The sequence below is a fragment of the Polypterus senegalus genome, chromosome 9 (genome assembly GCF_016835505.1).
Source record: "Polypterus senegalus isolate Bchr_013 chromosome 9, ASM1683550v1, whole genome shotgun sequence".
Lineage (NCBI taxonomy): Eukaryota > Metazoa > Chordata > Cladistia > Polypteriformes > Polypteridae > Polypterus > Polypterus senegalus.
Window position 1 is genome coordinate 175,505,776 of NC_053162.1, and position 19,893 is coordinate 175,525,668.

At 43.2% G+C, this 19,893-nt stretch overlaps 1 protein-coding gene across 2 annotated transcripts in view; it reads left to right on the forward strand.

Moving 5' to 3' along the window:
- Positions 1–19,893, forward strand: part of LOC120536039 (protein FAM102A-like) — a 122,624-nt gene that overhangs the window by 97,361 nt on the left and 5,370 nt on the right. For both annotated transcript variants that reach the window (XM_039764349.1, XM_039764350.1), the window contains exons 4-9: positions 588–617; positions 9,338–9,454; positions 10,736–10,782; positions 12,704–12,858; positions 17,040–17,144; positions 19,646–19,838. In XM_039764349.1, coding sequence (XP_039620283.1) covers positions 588–617; positions 9,338–9,454; positions 10,736–10,782; positions 12,704–12,858; positions 17,040–17,144; positions 19,646–19,838 — 647 coding nt within the window. The remainder of the gene's footprint in view (positions 1–587; positions 618–9,337; positions 9,455–10,735; positions 10,783–12,703; positions 12,859–17,039; positions 17,145–19,645; positions 19,839–19,893) is intronic.

Below are 19,893 nucleotides of genomic sequence, written 5' to 3' on the forward strand. Positions count from 1 at the left end.
CCTTCTTGACAGTTTACTCCGTTTGACTGGATGGCTAACTCTAGGAAGGGACCTGATGGTTCCAAACGTCTTCCATGTCACAACTCTTGAGGTCACTGCTTCTGAGAGCACTCAAAACTTTACCGATGGCTTTATCTCTTTGCCCTGCTCTGTGCCTTACCACAGTTTGATCGCAGAGGTCTACAAGTGGCTTGCTTCGACTTCATGGCTTGGTTTTTGTCCTGACATGCAGTGTGACTTGTGGGACCGTCTGTACACAGGGGCACATGTGCCTTTCTAAATGATGTCCAACCATTTTAATCTCCCAATAACCATAACCTCTCTAAAATAAGCATAAGAATTTAAAAAAAGAAAAGAGCAGTCACCACAAAGTGCTGTAAAGGCATATTGCTGGGCGTGCCAGGTGGGTTTGGAGATCAGAATGGGGGCTTCAAATGGAAAGTCAAGCTGCAGTAAAACCTTGAACTCTTAATTGATGAGTGTTTTGTGTTTCCACAGGATTTGCCAGCCTCACTTGAGAATATAAAAGTCATTGATGGGAACTGCTTTGAAAACAAAAAATAACTCTCTTCCTGTTTTTATTTCAGGAACTGAAAGGTGGAAAAGCTTATTCCAAGGTAAGAAATGTTTACAGCACGCATGACACTTGCAGCTTGCCTAAGCCGGTCGGGTGGCTCAGCAGGTCCTCATCTTGGGCGTTGGGTTGAAAAATGAAATATGAGAAACATCTGGTGTAGTGTAACAAGCATAGGGGCAGAAATGTGACTTATTCTCGTATTTTAAGATCAATAATATATATATATATATATATATATATATATATATATAAAATACTTTTTAAAAACCACGCTTATATTAAGTAAAAAAAGTGTACTAAAAAGTGAAAAATTAAGTCTGTTATAAATCACTCGTAAAATAAAAGCGTGGGAGCTTTTGCTAAGATTTTATTGATTGATGAAAAGCGCCCATGCTTTTATTTTTGGGTGATGTATGAAAGACTTATTTTTTACTTTTAGTACACTTTTAACTTAATATAAGCGTTGTTTTTAAAAGTATCTTTATATATATATATATATATATATATATATATATAATTATTTTCAACTTTTTAGTCTTGGGTTTGTTTTAGCATAATTTTGTCATCAATATTTGAACACTTCCTTTAATATTTCTATCCATTACTAGCGCCATCTATTGGTGAAATCATATGAAAATTTCATTTCTTAATTAAAATGAATTGATCAATTAGTGAAACTGATTATTGATTCATATATTGTCATCGGAAGTGAGTAAGTGTGCAAAATTTCAAGTTGTTTAGACAATAGGAAGTGGGTTAAATATCGATTACCAAGATTTGTACCAGACAACAAACAGGTGAAGTTAAAAGAAGTGTGGTAATAAAATTTAGCGTGCATAGCACCTGTAAAGTGTATCCCCTCCCCATACGACACCACCTGATATTGATATTGAATTTGAATGAATAATAATAATACATATTATTTACACCCACTGGCCTCTTTATTAGGTACACCTTGCTAGTACCTGCTCGGACCCCCTTTTGCTTTCAGAACTGCCCTGATTCTTCATGGCATTAATTCAACAAGATGCTAGAAACATTCCTCAGGGATTGTGGCCCACATTGACGTGATAGCATCACACATTTAATGCGGATTTGTCAGCTGCACATCCGTGATGTGAATCTCCCGTTCCACCACATCCCAAAGGTGCCCTATTGGATTGAGATCTAGTGACTGTGGAGACCATTTGAGTCCGGTGAGCTCATTGTCAGGCTCAAGAAACCAGTTTGAGATGATCTGGGCTTTGTGACCTGGCGCGGTATCCTGCTGGAAGTGGATATCAGAAGATGGGGACACTGCGGTAGGAATGTAGAGGAAAAGACATCTGAGAGTCGGTCAGGTAGTAAACATGGAGAGGTAAAAATCAACTGAACTGAGAAGGACACCGGTGCTCTAGAATGACTGGAGTCCTGGACAATGCGGCCCCCTAGTGGTGTTGCCTGCAAACCACCAATTGTAGCCTCCATTAATTTCTCCCTTTAAGTTGCTTCATTGAACACATTGGAAACAGCAGTGATGTGTACTAAGGGGTTTGGGAATGTCGAATAAATAAACACAAGGTTAAATTTGTCCACTCCAGAGTCGGGACAGATGGAACCATGGGTGGTCTCGCCCCAGTTATTTGTAACATACTGTCTGGATCAAAACAGAATTTTTTTTTTATACATTTTTAATACAAAGAGTTTATGTAAAAGCAGAAGAACAAAGTAGTTCCGCATCCATATGGTTGAAGCATTTATAAAGTTGTTGATTTAATTAGAGATTCCAGCACCATTAGAAAATGTCTGCTAGATAACTGCAGGAGCAGAGCTAGCGACATCCCCTAAGGAAAGGTTCTCTCTCGTCTGAGTCGCGTTGTTTTCCAGCCCAGTAGCGCCAAGGCTGAACTCCACTGCTCTGACAACAAACGTTTCCCAGTGTGGGTAATCGCCTTGCGGCCACGTCCTGCCATGACAAGGCCAAGTCGGAAACACGGCATGTGTGTGTGCGTGCGCGGCTGGCTCAGCAGCTTTTCATCAAACATTAAAGGAAAGAAAACATGAACTCGTTCAACACGTCCTGTATGGAGACCACATGTAGAATTAATTAATAACTGATGTGTATAGCGCCTCTCTGGCCTACAGTGGGGGGCCACTTCAACCACCATCAGTGTGCAGCATCCACCTGGATGACATGACGGTAGCCATTCTTGTATCGGTACACTCGCCACACATTAGGTGGGTGACAGAGACAGTTAACAGATGATTAAGGGGGCAAGAATGGACAAAGTCATGGTAGGCAGTGTAACCGTGAGATGCCCAGGGATGTATAATGACCATGGAAAATGGGGAACCTTGTGTTTTTGTTTTAGTGTATTCTGAAGGACGGGGCCATTTTCACAGCGCAGTGTCCCTGTGACAGCATTGGCATCCACACACACAGACACCACAGTGTAAGCGCCCCCTGCTGGTCGCAGCAACCTAAGCTTTACTTGGGTGGTCAAGAAGAAAAGCACAACGTACTCGTCAGCTATGCAGAGGTCCTCATCTGTCTGTCTTTTATAGCGTCTCATTTACAGTTATTTCAGTAGTTCTCTCTAGCAAGCATACTGTAGCCTGCTGGTGACAAAGACATTTTATAAAACCAACAGAGATGAGTAGGTGGAAAAGCACTGTAAATGATCAGAAGAGTCTGTTCAGACGAGTATCTGACCCGTATACGTAATTACCAGGTATCGACAGGAGAGTTGATCGGTCTGTCTTATATAGTGCCTTTCATACCATATAAACAACTTTCATCTGTAGGCTAGGAAGCTTGGCAATAGACGGGTAACCTGAGGGGCACTACAGGACCTCAGCAGAGATGAATATTTAGAAAAGCACTATAGATACTCTTGTAGCTTATTTTTCTAACACAGTGCTTTATTACTTACTTAAAGATCCATTTCAATAGATGTGCCCTATACAGTGCCTTTCCTATCTTTTTTTTTTTTTTTTCAAAGCTCTATTCAGTTAGCTGCCCTGTGATTGATACCAGATGCTGTTTTGCTAGAGATGAATCACTCGTAGAATGAGAGGAGTACGACCAGAAGAAGAGATGCACAAGAATAAAGCCAGGCAATCATGATAACAGTCGTCAAGGCCAAAATGTTAAAACAAACAAAATAAATAAGAAATCGAGGTCAAGCTTCAGAGTGAACGGATCAAAAAAACGAAAAAGACTTTCTAACAGAGAGTCGTGTTACCCACAGCTCAGCTCAGTATAACGGACGTCACCCGTTGTATCAGTGATGGTAGAATTCACAACCTCCGAGACCACGTCACCTGCCACCCAAGGGCTCGAAAATGCCATCTCCGATATCACACTAAAGTGGTGTCAGAAATGGCACGATACGACCTGCTTCACTTCAAATAAGCACGGACTTTCAAAAGGTACTTCAGATATGGATTCCGCATACGGTATTTGAATTTGAAAAAAGGACAAAAAAAAAAAACCACATGAACAGAAGCCTGACAAACATGTAATTACGAGTGTATTCTTAAGACGCTATATAAAAATGATAGAGGCAAAGAGCTAAAAAGGCTCTATCAGTAACTGAAAGATTCAGCTCCTAATCTGTATATTTCATGTCAACTCTTTCATATCTACTGTATCCAGCTCAGTGAATTACTGTACTTGTCACTTTCCTATTTGTCTGTCTGTCTATCCCAGGGATGGACAATGTCGGTCCTGGAGAGCCACAGTGGCTGCAGGTTTTCATTCCAACACAGTTGCTTAATTATAAACCAATCCTTGCCAATCTTGGACCTAATTTAATTTTTTAGCTTGTTAGTCTGCAATGTAAGGTTCTTATATCGTAGATTTTTTTTCCTTTCCAAGGATATCATCAAAATGATTTTCAGTCTGTTACATTTTCTATTAAGTGTTTTAATAAATCAAATGGTGCATGATGAACACACAGAGATGTAAATCGAAACAAGCTAGATGGTGAATTGCTGACTGCTTTGTCATTTACATCTTATTGCTAATAAGGAGCCATTAAAACAGTGAGTGCAGCTGATTAAGATTGAAATAAGCAATTAAAGGTGGGGAAACTTAACAAGTGAGACCACTAAAATGCAGCATCGAAATGTCACTTAATAACTGGGTTGGAACAAAAACCTGCAGCCACTGCGGTTCTCCAGGACTGACGTTGCCCACGCCTGATCTATCACATGGTGCCTTTTATATCACCCTATTGTCTTTTATGTACTGCTTTTCATATGCCAATCTACCGGTACATAGCCACATCTCCATTAATAACATATTGTCCTTTCCTGTGTTTCTGCCATGTATAGTGCCTTTTACATCTGTCAGTCTAATAAATAGTGCTTTATATGTGTGTTACATATTAATTCCTTAATATCTACTTTATACCTGTATAATTCTTTTTATGGCTGCCAAATTGTGAATTACATGTTGGTTGTTTCCTAACTATCTATCTTATATAGCATCTTATCTATCAATTTATATTTAATTTAAATGGCCACCTTTCAAATTGCATATTGCCCCTTACCTGTCTTACTGCCTATGATGTGTGTGTATGTATGTATGTATGTATGTATATAATATAAATATATATATATATATATATAGACTTTATAAATAATATATATGGAAGAGAAGGTCTGTGATACGGTTTGCTTATTTGCAGCTGGAGATGAAAAATGAATCGCATATCGTAAAGTAGTTTTCATTTCTGAACTTTCAACCCCTACCAGGGGCCTTCATCAGAGGATAATGCTTAGATTTACAAGAATCAAAGGCAATATATAGCAAAAAGTTATGTGGAGCAGGGAGGTGGCTAAATCAGTGTGATGGGTTATTGCGAGTTTTGTTTATTATGAACAGCATGTTCTTAAGTTTGCATATGCTGGATTTATGTCCAAGTGTCTGTTGATGGTGTTCTCATTTAATGCTAAAAACAAGAAATTGCCAGCAGGAACACGAAACACAGTTTACAGCATTCCATGCAGTTCTTGCTCAGCGGTATACATAGGACAAACATAAAAAAGAATCGCAACATGTATACATGAACATCGCAGCGCCGTCAGCAGAAAGGACTCACGATCACTGATCTATACGCATACTAAATCAACAGGACATGCATTTAACTGGGACGATGTACAAGTAAGATTTAAGGCCAGTACTAAAAGTGCCAGAGAGCTGGCTGAATCTTGGCTGTCAAATGAGAACACCTTCAACAGACACTTAGACATAAATCCAGCATATGCAAACTTAAGAACATGTTCATCTTAGATACATATTCTTACATTTTCATATCATCTACCTGCCATATATAGTGCCTTTCATATCTCTTTGCCTTTTATAGTGCCTTCTTTATATCTCTTTTTCACAAGGTGGTTTACATAGCCACCTCTCCATTAATTACGTGTACTGTAGCTCCTTTCCTTTTTATATCTAACTGTCTGTTAATGTAGTGCTTTTTCTCTCTAAATGTCTGCCCATCCCTAAATGCTGGTAAAAGTGTCCGTCTCCTTTGGATTCCATGACGGTTTTATTGCATGCATTGGCCGTCTTTCTTAATGACGCCTGCTTTTGTTTTGCACCGCCGATCAGCTGGCATTGTTTGGGCCCTTCTGCTCTCAGCAGTGCTGTACGGCACCCTGTGCGGTGGGCCGCAGCTCCTACACGTCTCCTCTTTGGTTATGTAATCTCGCTGTGCTGTTTAACGGCCTGGATTGCTGCAGCCCTCGCTTCTGCTTCACTGAGCCGCGCTGCACGTGCTTATCATGGACGTCTTGCTGCCTCTTTCTTCCCCGAGGCAATGTTCCATTTGGCTTTTTCTGCACGGGAAATAACAGATGAAGAGTCTGCTGAGCACAAAGCATGGCGAGCACAGGGCGACTCTGAATGTTTCATGGTGCTGTGTATACAGCAGCCTGGCTTTGCTCTTCTTAGTGATGTCCGTGAGGCCGGGTAGCGTGTCCTGCTTCGATCCCATTCAGCTGTTGATGCAGCCATTAGGTCTGTGGTGGTCTTTAGAGGAGGCACTTGGTGGTCCACACATTACCAATCATTGACTGCTCTGGCAGTGCGTGTGTCCCGACTGTTGGCTAAATGGTTATAATTGATGAGGCCATTAGCTTTTTACTTGCGGTTTAATTCAGCCTTCAAACTGAGTTATTTAACAAGGAAACATGGCGTCAGTGAAAAGAACTCCCAAGACTCATTTAAACGACCAAGTCAATGTGACATGTGACTTCCAGTTAGACCAGAGGTGTCAAATGCAGATCGTGGAGGGCTGTAGATCTTCATTCCCGACCTGCTACTGCTGGCTGACCAGACATCTTTAGTCTTAATTTACATTGAAATGCTTTCCAAAATTCAGAAGTTCTCGTTCTTGCCTTTTCACTCAAAGTCCTTGTCACATTACACGACTTTTTCAGTGGATCTTCAGTCGTAGCCTTCATTTGCGTAATCTTAGCGAGTCGGAGGCAGTTGTGTAATGTGACATACCCAGTGAGTCCATGAGTCGTCCTGACAAAATCAAACAAGTCGTCTTGTCCTCTCCCACACACATAGCCCACCCCAATCGATGAATCCTCATTCGAAAGAAATAATCTGGAAAAAAGAGAATGAACAGTTTTGAAATGAGATCACCAACAAGGCTATGAATTAAATAACAGATTTTATTAACAGGAAGAACAAACTTCTGATGAAGACATTGGCCGGAGTAAAAAATGGAGGTCCACAAGGAACAGAGAGTAACCCCTAGACAGCTGACCTTCTGTTGGCTCGCATTGAGTATCTGTGGTGATCAGCTGGCGATTAAAGAAAATTGAAACAATTAAGGTTGTAAAGCTTAAAAAGCAATGCTGATGTAATTATGGGGAAGGAAGCACGGCATGCAATTGGTTACTAATTAAGAAAATACCTGGAATTGTGAACCTACAGCATTTGAATTTGACACCAGCATTCCTCGCCAGTTCATTTGGGCGTCACTCTCAGAACTTTAATGTCTGTAGTACTAGGGTGTTGTACCGTGTTAGCCAATAAAAGGTGTCATTTTGCTTGGCTTTTCTCTACATTCGTAATGGCTAATTAAAAAGATTACAATATGCAAGCTTTCGAGACAACTCAGGCCCCTTCTTCAGGCGAGATGCAATTAAACCCTAACCTAAACCTAACCCTGACATTACATCTTGCCTGAAGAAGAGGGGCCTGAGTTGCCGTGAAAGCTTGCAAATTGTAATCTTTTTAGTTAGCCAATAAAAGGTGTCGTTTTGCTTGGCTTTCCTCAGAACTTTAAGAAAGGCAGCATCTGAGGGGCTGAGATGGCGATCAGGGATGTGTGGGGACAGGCATTTAGAAATAGAGGAAGGTGCAAGAGTGTCAAAATCAGTCCTGGAAAACACTGGCAGCCTTTGTAATGAAGCTAGTACTGGTGTTCAGCATGGGGACACCAGTCCATTGTGGAGTGAGCTTGTTCACTCCCGTCCTGTCTGAATTATCCACCAACAGTGATGCCTTTGGGATGTGTGGAGAAACTGGACCACCAAGGGTTCGGGTCGGGGTCGACATTGGAGAGAATAGATCAAGATGGATACGTGGAAAATGTGCAGACTAAATACAGACAGTGAGTGGCATTGATAAGCAAACTGGACTGTGAGAGAAAACCCACATGACCCTGGGAGAACGTGCCTACTCTGTACAGAAGTGCCAACCCCAACACATGAGAATTACACTGTGCCAGCTGTGATCAGAATGGAAAAGTTAACTTAACATTCCAAGCTCTCCTGCCTGCAGCTTGTCTTGCTCTTTTGTGGCCTAGCGCAGGGCTCGCCAGCTCCAGTCCTGGAGGACCACCGTGGCTGCAGGTTTTCATTCCCTTTTCTTAATGGGTGCCCTCTTTGTGCTGCTAATTAAGTTCTTTTGAACTAATTTTAATTGACTTGTTCTTGAAGACTCGGACCCCTTAATTGTTTCTTTTTCCTTAATGAGCAGCTAAAACAATGATGAGATACAAAATGAGACAAAACAACGGGTGTCCATCATATACCATATCTGAAAATAAAGAAAGATAAAGGTATCAGGAATGTCGATCTGCTCAGGTCCCCAAAACATTTTCACAGAAAAGAGAAAATCAACAATTTCAGAAATGTATGCTAATGTACCACAAGAGCACCACAGGTTCAATTAACAATAAGAATGCAAGCCTAATTAAACTACTGGTTGGAGTGAAATTGGTTGGAGTTTGAGGCCCTGACTTAGTTGGTCTTCTGTTGGCTCAATCACTTCACGTTTCATTTCTGTTTGGGTGCCTTTTAAGGGAAGAAAGGAAGCAACTGAGAGGACCATTCAGGGGAACAAATCTTAAAAAAGCAATTCAATGAAAATTTATTCACAAGAAGTTAATTAGCAGCACAAGCAGGGCACTTATTTAAAAAAAGGGTTAGAATGAAAATCTGCAGCCATGGTGGTCCTCCAGGAATGGATTTGGTGGGAAAGCAAACCCCCTAGTGCCCCCTAATGCCACATCCAGTAGTGTCTCAACTTGGTCACCAAAGTCTTCTGGCCCAGCCGTGCTTGGCCTATGGGCTCTGAGCACATCAGGTTACAAAGTGTCCTCACAGGTTCCTATCTTGAAAGGGGTCCGGCCCTTCTAAATGTAGTGCAGTCTAGAAATTGCGATTCCAGGCTGAATGTTAAAGGTCAGTGTGAGGCCAACAAGGAGCCGTCATCTCGTTTCCACATTCTGCCCCTTCCTGTTTTTGCAGCTTGGATTTGCTGACCTCAACCTGGCGGAGTTTGCAGGCTCAGGCTCCACAGCTCGCTGCTGTTTACTAGAAGGGTATGACACCAAGAACACGAGGCAGGACAACTCCATTCTAAAGGTAAGAGACGCAGCTTTTTGAATGGGAGCTCTTGAATTGTGGCAAATTTGTGCTGAAGGGGAGTGAAGGCCGATATTAGGAGTTGTTTTTAAAAAAAACAAATTCAGAAAGCCTTTCTGAAAAATGTTTTTCACTTTGCCGTAATGGGTTATTAAGTGTAGAATGATGAGCAAAAACGTCAGATTTCTCCATTTCAAATTAAATCTACAACACAATAAAGTGTGCAGAAAGTGAAAGAGTCTGAAGATTTTCTAAATCCATCTTTTTTTTTTATCCCCCTTATCCACCAGATAAGGCAGTATGGGGTACTTCATGGGACTCTTAACATCTGGTGCCAAGTGTCTGCCCCAGCATGACCCACTCTTTGGGATAAGGACAGGTGTGGAATTTGACTGGTGGGGTCAATCTTCAGATGTTCCGTATGAGCCCAGCCTTTGAAAGATCCTTTTGGAATATATATATATATATATATATATATATATATATATATATATATATATATATATATATATATATATATATATATATATATATATATATATATATATATATATATATTAACACAGAATGAAACCTACCCTGGGCACAATAAAATTGTCAAGGCTAGGAATTCACAGTGAGCCTGCTTTTTGATTGGCACCCCTTGTACTCGTTTCCCCACTGAGCACCAAACCACCTTACTTCCTCCTTTTTTTTCAGCTTTCAAAAATCCTAAATGCCCGTAAACCTGCCATCACAAGAAGGGAGACTCTGGTGGACCCTACATTAAGAGCACCCTAAGGGCCAAAGTTCTTCCTCCTCATATTTGTTGTCTTCAGTGTGAAGTTACTTAGTAGTTCGGGATGGTGAAGCACCTTTGACCTTCAGATGTTGACGTTGGTTTGGTCCCGTTGTTTGAACTCTGTTTGACGAGACGTGTTGGGCTGAAAGGCCCATTTCTCGTTTGAACTGTGCACACCAACTCCTTCATATCAGTTGGCGCAAAATGTGACTGCACGCCTTCAGGCTGATTTTGCTTTCTGTCTCTCCCTGCTTAATGTCCTGTTTCCTGGGTTCAGCCAATTTGGGGAGCTGCCCTCCAACTTTTAGGGGGTATTAAATTTATGAGTGGATATCTCTACCTGGTGCCAACCTTTCACGACAGGCAGGATGGGCAGCATTGAGGCTGCTTGCGTGGAGTGTGTTTAAGTCGTCCTCCTGTGTGTTGTCTTTTTACAAAGCTGATTATTTGCCTCCATTACTACACTATTCCTGATCTTTCCTTTTTTCCCCACAAATCAGGTGACAATAGGAATGACGCTGCTGTCAGGGGATCCTTGCTTTAAAACGTAAGTACAGGCCGCGTTACTAAAGTGGTGAGTGTGGTCTGGCAGTTCTTGGCAGATGCTTTTGCAGTGCTGTGTCCCGGGACACACTGAAACGCACACACACACACAGCATCCGAGTGCGTTTGTCCTGTGCCAAGTGGCCATTCTGTGTGAAGCTGCCAGGAGTATGAAGTGGTGTGCCTTTTTATTTAGAGATTGTGCATCCTTGCACGATGTGATTTGTCTGCTTTAATAGATGCACGTCCTAAACGATGGCACTCCCTGTAGTTTTATAGAGCTGGTTTATCATGTATTCCATATCCATGCCACCTGAACCTAAGCATGTTTGTGCCCATCTTGTCCTTGGATAAGGGGTCCATATTAGGAAAAGCTTGAATTGCTGCTGAAACGGTGTTGGTGAGGCCATCGGTGGTGGGCACTTACCCTGTGGTCTGCCTGTAGATCTCAATGCCCCAGTGCAGTGACTGGGACACTGGGCTGTTCACATTGGTGCTGTCCTTCAGATGAGATTTTAATCTGAGGTTCTGAATTTCTGTGATCATTAAAAGATGACTGGGGCACTCTTTGGGGTACACTCTGCACTTTTCAGAGTCTCGGCCTAAACTGCACATCATGACCTTGTCCATTCTTGCCCCCACCTAATCAGCCTCTAACCATCTCTCTCTCTCTCTCTCTCACACCTTAACCACCTAACAGTTAATGTGTAGTGAGCATTCTGGTGCAAAAAATGGATAACGTCGCATCGTCCAGGTGGATACTCTACATAGGTGGTAGTTGAGGTGGCCCCCCAACTTACTCTAGAAAAATTGCTGGCACTATAATTCCATTTATATAGTGCTCTTCTAGACAGAGTAAGAGTTCTGTGTTCAGCTAGCTCTGGAGCTCTAACAGGACCCCGATCACCATATGGAATGTTTGGTGCACTGATTGCAGGTCATGCAGGTATACGAATGTGTGTGTGGAGCTCTTATTCATTGCTGTAGTCGACTCTTCTGGAGAAACATGCTAGGTACGTTCAGCCATCTCCTTTTTAAATATAGGATGTACCTGGTGGTTTTATTTTCAACTACTTTAGTCATCATGTCAATTCTGAGGCCCCTCAGTTACACGTCAGTAAGACTGCAGTAGAATGTTCATGGATTTCGTGAATCACAGGCCTTATCCACACAGGAGGAAGCCGAGTTAGTGGCCTCAGCTAAAATTTTGGACCAGTGTCCTGTCTCGTAGTCATCAAAGACAAAATGTCACTTAATGCAAGATCTTGGCAGTGTTCGTGAGTGTGGTGCACAGTGAAGTCTAGTCACAGTAATAAAAGATAAAGACAGAATGTTAGTGGCAGTCATCACTGACCTATGACCTCTGTTGTATTCTGTGTGCAGACTGGCGACATTTACTGGGTTGGGGACCAGGATGCTGGTACCCAGTAAGTTTTGTAGCTAACTCCAGTAGAGTCAGTGAATTGCAGGCATCTGCTAGGTAAACATAAAATATTTTTGGTGGTGTCCATAATCGGCATATATATGTGAGAACAGTTGTTGTTTTTCTTGCTGATGACTGATGTGTGAAACAGATAATCATGTGTCATAGTGCAGCCTGGCAATGGCACATTTTACGACTCTGAATCTCTTTCACTTTGCTTGTCTTCCCACCCTTGGAGTCCTGATCTCCTCAACAGGGCTGCTTCAGTCTCCCCTGATAGCTTACAAAAACAATCGGGAGGCGAGTATCGACAACGTAGGCACACAGTGCAATGGTTGTACTCTTTACATACAATCCTTGGTGCAGCCAGGCCTAACCTGCCCTGGCAGTCTGGACATGGTCTCTTGCCAAGGACTGAAGCGACTGTTGTCTTGCTCATCTTTTCAAAGTGTGGCTCATATCAGCTGTCCCTAATTTTCTGTTCTATTTCGTTTCATTCCAGGCCTCCTAACATCACCAAGTCCATCTCGGTGCCTGGGCACGATCACTCCTTGCAGCTGGAATGCAAGGGAGAAGGTACTGGGGCAAACAGCATCGCCACGACTGGCATCAGCACCGTACGGCAGCTTAAGTCGCGCACCTCTGTTCTCAGCTCAGGTAAAAGACCATGGGGGACTATAAAAGCCTGACTTGGTGCCATGTCCTTGATGCTTTTTTTTGTGATTGGCCCTAAAGATTTTACATACTTACTGGGGGGAATTGAGTGTACATACATTACCACAAGGTCCTGTCAGTCGCTGAGTGATTGCTCAAGGAAGCACACGTATGCCCCCGGCACTCACGTGTACTCACATGCTCGCTTCACCCTTGGAATGCTCTTTCTAGCTTGCATCCGTTGTTAATGCAGTCATCTCTGAGTGCTTGCTTTCGGTTATGTAATTCTCTTCGTGGTTGTTTTGCACATGAGCGCACCTTCACCCACTCGCTCTCAGCTGGTTCACACAGTGGGGTACTAGAATCCTGAAATGCCAGCTCATGTGCCATACTCTCCTGCCAGCAGGAAGGTTGGAGTGTTAAGCTCCGCAGCCTTTAAGGCCCACGATGACAAATACAGTGTAGATAGAACGTATATGTATCGGGTGTGTGTGTTAAGTGTACCGCCTGTATATGCGTAACAAGTGTGTGTGAGTGCATATACAGTATGTATACGATGTGAGCTGATTTCCGTTTTTCTTTAGCTACAAGGAGGCTTACTTACACTGCCTGAAATAGCTGATGCCTTGTACTTGGATTGACATGCTGGACCAGTAGTGTATAGGGGGGTGTATGTAAGCGCACAAGATGCACAAATTTCCCCTCAGGATTAATAAAGTATCTATCTATCTATCTATCTATCTATCTATCTATCTATCTATCTATCTATCTATCTATCTATCAGTGCCTTTCACATATCTGTCTGTCTGTCTCTTATATAGTGCCTTTCACATATCTGTCTGTCTGTCTCTTATATAGTGCCTTTCACATATCTGTCTGTCTCTTATATAGTGCCTTTCACATATCTATCTATCTAAACATTGTGCCCCTTCACCTCCTTCTACTTTAAGCTTTACTGTTCCTTTAACTCATATATATACACAGTATTTACTAGCCGACATGCCTGGCATTGCCAGGGTGCAAATAAAATGGACTTCTGGAGATTCAAGGTGGCTAAACATGGCCCATAATGAGACAAAAAGACTTACTCGTGCACAAAAGCGGTAATCCAGCCAGACATTGATATTATGATCCAGGTTAGCTGAGAACACAGCACTTGTTGTGTATGTGCCTGTGGTCTTCCGCTGCATTCCATTTACCTTGGAAGTCGGAGCTGGGAATGATGTCGCACCCGAGTTGACTGCGTTCCACTAAAACATTTGGAAAACCAATAAGGATGTGTTTAGGAAAGCCTTTGTTGTGCTTGCTCCACCGGAATAAATGGAAGTCGATAACCGCACAAATAGTCATTTGGAGAGGACTGTGTGCACAACGCATTTAATGAGACAAATAGACAGAAGTACTAATAAGCAGGATAGTACTACAGTAGACACTAAAGTCCGTAGTGTACATCGCCATTTGGATTGATGTCATAACCTGAAGTCGGACAAATTCTGACTTGCCAGAACAACCCTGCATTTCCGAGTTGGAAATCTGACTTAAAGGGGGATGTTCCAGATGTAAATTCTGACTGGGAACTCAAATTCTGACTTCCCACTTCAAGTGGAACTCCACATTAGATGAGATTGCGCTTTGGCTGCTACAAAACTTAGTTTAACTTCTCACCAGCTAAAGCGCATTCCTGCTGCCTGATGGGATCTGCAGTCACAGCGTCTGCGCTAATTTTTCAGTTCTCCTTCTCCTGTTATACACCCCCCATATCGCATGTAGCTTATATTTTACATTGGACCAATGGCAACGCACATTTAAAATCGTGTTACCATTGATTCAGCAATTTTTTGTAATGATTGGCAAATGGTCAGACAGACATCCAAACAGCAATAATGAGTGGTCTGGAAAAGGACGACGTTCCCCGTCTCAGCCAGGAGACTTGCTTGGGATGACAGAGTGATGGGAGAATTGGGTGGATTGGCGTCCAAGCGGGGTTGGATATAGGATCCTTACCTGGGTGTGAGGTCAGTGTAATGAGGATGGGCTTTATAATTGGTTGGCTTTCCCTTTCCCAGTCAGGAGGCCAAAAGAAGTGAGGGGCAGTGGGAGATTTGCCCCCCCCCATTCCGCATGTTGTTCCCCTGTGCACAGGGTGGCAGCATTACCCTTGACAAAGCCCCATTTGGATATCTGCAGGACAGCCTAGGAGTTGAGGTTCCATAAGGCTGCTCCCTTTGGTTCAGGGGGCGCTTCAAGGGGGGATCTGTTTGGAGGAGAACCTCCTGACCCAGAAGTGTTTCCTGGAGGCTGTGGTCTGGTGCTGAAAATACTCCCAGGTCACGTTTAAAAGGGAGTTCTCCACTTTGTCCAGTGAGTCAGAGTTGGGATAGAAGGAGGACAAAACTCACCTGGGAGAAAGAAAAGGAGATGATTGTATTGTAGTGTTTACTGTGAGAGGAGGAAGGCGGTCTGTGAAAATAAACAGCCATTTCAATTCAGGGATATCATTGTGTGGTTGTGCTTGTGGATCTGTGATGCCCCCTAGTGGCCACAATATAAAATATGTAGGATAGGGAGTGGAAATATACTGTAAATACTGCAGAAACTCTAGCACAGAATGGTGAGATGCAAAAAAGTACTCTTCCTGGTAACTTTTAATATGCTTTATTAACCCTTTGCTCTTCTCCAAACCCAGCGTGTTCTCTGAGGGGCTGATTCAACATTAACATCTGTCTTGGCATTCATTCTAAAGGCACCTCATGCCTGGCCTTTGCAAATTGAGTGTCACCACAATTTTAATTTTTTTTTTTTTTTTATCTCTCTACTTCAAAATCACAGTTTGTGCTTTATTGTTAACAAAAAACAGCTCCTGTGCTTGAGCCATAGCCTGGCCTGGTGCTGTGAAGTCTCCTTGTTCTCCCCAGGCTCACAAGAGAGACACTGTGTTATCCCCTCACATGGCAGTTCTGGTTCTGGTGCCTGGACCCACATGTTTCTGATCAGTGCCTCTAGAATTTGGTGATCACACACGTGACAACAAAACCCGCTCTGATTGGTGGAACATTTGAGTGAAGCATCGCCACCCGCACCTACGGTACGCAATCCAACATTAAAAGCACACAGCGTTCGCCAAATGTCCACAAATTCATGGCAAGAAATCACCTAGACCATCAAAAGATGAAAGTTTGTGCAGGTGGCACTGCAAGACCAGCATGTAAAGGTAAAGAAAAATCTTTGGGCAGGTTGTGCAACCTCACAGTGCAGAACAGCAAACACTTGAACTATAAACAGACCAACGTGCACATCTCCTGCGTGCAAGTGCATCTGCGGCCATCTGTGCCCAAGCTTGTAAGCTGATTGCTCCGCTCCACTCTGAATTGGCCAGATAGGGGCAACCAGCCCAGTCATAGTTTGTGGGGTTTGCGTGTTCTCAGTGTGTTGATGTGGATTTTGCACAGAGGGGACTGGGGGGTCTCATGGTCTGGAATCCCTACAGATTTTATTTTTTCTCCAGCCGTCTGGAGTTTTTTTGTTTTTTCTGTCCCCCCTGGCCATTGAACCTTACTCTTATTCGATGTTAATGTTGATTTATTTTGTTTTATAATTGTGTCTTTCATTTTTCTATTCTTTAATATGTAAAGCACTTTGAGCTACTGTTTGTATGAAAATGTGCTATATAAATAAATGTTGTTGTTGATTCTCCATTTTCCGGCTTGCCAGATGTGTGTTATGGTGACCAGTCAGCTCGAAGTTGGCTGTGTGGAGTTGACATGATGTTGTCTCAGTGTTCATGCAGTTTTAGTTTTATTCCACCCCCCTACACACATAAATACCAAATACATGTGTGCCTGTTTGATTTTTCAGCTAGACACTGGCCTGGAAGACCAACCCAGTCACCGTGTGGCATTTACACTTTCTTCTGGATATTTGGATTTTCCTCAAATTTCTATCCAATAAATTGTGTTGACTTGTAAATTATTCCTGTGTAAGTAACTGTTGGTGTGTACAAGTGGATCATGGGATGGCCCAGTACCGCTGGCATGGGCCTTCATATCCTTCTGATCCTGATTAGGAAAAGCCAGTTTGATGATGTAAGGATGGATGCCATCAGAAGTTCAGCGTTCTGTCTTGCGCTGCAGTGCTTATGGAAATTTCATTTCAACTCCCCCTGTCTCTCTCTGTCTCATCTCTAGGTTTGCCAGAAGAGCCAGACCAGAGCCTGTCGAGTCCAGATGAAGTATTTCACACGGGACACTCCAGGAATTCCAGTTATGCCAGCCAGCACTCCAAGATATCAGGTAATCCAGCTGTGTGAGTGATAGCTAAGGGGGTCTAGACCGCCTGCGAGTAATCTTTGGGTTCTGTTCCTAAGCTACAACAGTGTGTATGATGCTTTTCTATCAATCCCAGGAACCAGAAGCTCACCACTGGCCTAAATTTGGGTATTTTCCACTTTTACATCGAACTTGACGCCATGTCGCCTTACATGACTTTTCCAGCAGTTTTCAGTCATAGCCATCATTTGCATAACCTTAGAGAGTCGGAGGCGGTTGGCAGCGCATTCCTTTGATGTTATTTGTGTAGTCTGACATACCCAGCAATGCACCCCGACAAAAGGGTTTGATTTTTTTCTTTAGTCTTGGGGTGGACTCTGCGCACATGAGAGCTGACAAGCAGTGAGCACTCGGCTGGAATCGCAGTGCATAAAGTGTAGCGACGAGGAATAAGAAACGCGGCTGTTTTAGACCTTCACAAACTTAAGAGGAGCTTGTCTGTCTCGTGTTTCATGTGCTGCAACGGAATGGATAAACGAAATAAAGGGGCTGAGATGATGGCTAAACTCGCCGTACCTTTTGTACAGCACCGGCTCCGTCAGGCAGCACCTTGTTGGCCAAGGGACAAACACGACTGGGCTGTGAGGTCAGCAGGCAGGCCTACTAAATTTGCTCTACGCAGTGACTGTCAAGTCATGTAAACTGACGTGGTCTAACGATGAGGTCACAAAGTCTGAAGTACCACACATCTGAAGTCATGTGATGTGACATCGGAGTGGATGAGGAGGACATTACTGAGGTGCTATTTTGTTTTTTTTTGTTTGTTTTTACTATCTGTTCTTGTTTGACTTGACTTTTTACTTTTTCTCTGCACTTGCTTTAATCTGCACCGGCCACCGATTTCCGCTGACTTTGACCCAATGTCATGGCTTAGAAATCTGAACCTGTAAAAGAACATGTTAAATACTATCGGTAAATGTTTCCCCGTCATATTCAATTGAGAGAACTTTGTAAAAAGATCAAACAAATCGCAACATCTAAAAGTGAATGCTTTAAAAGCAGGACGTACAACAGTAATGTCAGACTTGTCATCTGCTTGACCACACAAACTCAGTCTGTGCACAGACCACAATGAAGATGCAATGGTATAGAATTTGGTTGTGATAAGGAGGTGTGATGGAAAAGAAAGGTGCACCTCCAGTGTGGATAAGGAAAATGCCAAAGGAGAACAAAGGAGGTTAGCAATACAGCGCATTGCCGCACCCACCACACGACAAAGCAACTCTGGATCCCAGATTAGGACCCGAGTGCAGCCATGCGGGCGGCGGGTCACACCTCAGCACCACACCCGTTCAGATGGAATGAAACAGTGTGAGGTTTTTTTATAGCTTTTGGAGTGCCAATTCTGCCACCAACTCCCAGGTTTCTCCCTGCAGGTTGGAAGGCCTACTTGCAGGGATTGATGCGGATTAACGTCATACCCAAAATGGAGCAATTTCAGGTTAAGGGCCTCGCTCAGGGGCCCAACAGAGCAGAGTTCCTTTAGGCATTTACGGGATTCGAACCGGCAACCTTCCGATTGCCAGTGCAGATCCCTAGCCTCAGAGCCACCACAAAGGAGGATGAGGTGTTTTTCTGGAGGCTTTAGAGATGAAGGTTTAGGCGAAGGTACGGGGCAATTGCCTGGGTAGTTTTTGGGTTTAGTGAAGCCAGGCCCCTTGGAATACTTCTATCTGGTCATTGTAAGTGCAAGGGATCCCCCCACCTCACAACCTTTGATTAATCATCAATCAGTTGAGCCGCTCACTTTCACTCGGCCTGTCAATGAATTGTGAGGCTCTGATCTCCAAGGGGGCAATAAATGGGACTCTAAATTAAAAAAAATGGCTTTAAGGCTTGCCTACCCAGCTGTTTCCAGCCACCTGAACTGTCCACTTTGCAGTGTCTGGCATCGTCACTGAGTAAAGGAGGCGTGACGAGTCGGAGTTTTGGAAATAAAGCCAAACCCTTTTTGTGGAGCTTCAACAACCGCAGCGAAGTGGAGCAGCACCAAAGTAACATGGAAGCTGTGCGTAAAACTCCCCGTTTGGATGCATGTAGCTCTTTCAGTTCATCTTTGTGAATTACTTACCCTGTGCAGGGCTATAGATAGATAGATAGATAGATAGATAGATACTTTATTAATCAGAAGCCAATTCTCCTTCTCCTTTTCCATTATTAACATTTGATCCTCACAGTACAGTTGTTTGGTTTTTTTTGTAAATTCTCAAAAGAGAGTTCTATTTTGAGACATTTCCATCATGTTTTTGGTGTTGGTGATAAGTTATAAAATGAGCCATTGCTGTGGAAAAATGCCACATGGTGGGCACTACATAGTACACATGGACAGAGAGCCATTGGCTGAGCACCATACAGAAGGAGCTCCTTTGCTAGTCTGGTGCGTGTGTGCTTTGTTTTAGGGTTGGCTTGTGGACCACCTGTTACTGTTATTAACAAAGACTCCCATTTCTTATTGTTGTCTGCAGGCTACAGCACTGAGCATTCACGTTCATCCAGTATGTCAGACCTGACCCACCGCCGCAACACCTCAACAAGCAGCAGTGCGTCTGGAGGACTCAGCATGACGGTGGAGACGACGGAGAGCGAACGTGAGCCCATCCGGCCCGAGAGGCCTCCCCGACCACCACGGCCTGCACTTCCGCTAGATCGGCCTTCCAGGTTTGTGGCCTGCCTTTTAAGAAATAATGCTTTATTTATTTGTTTGCCATAAAAC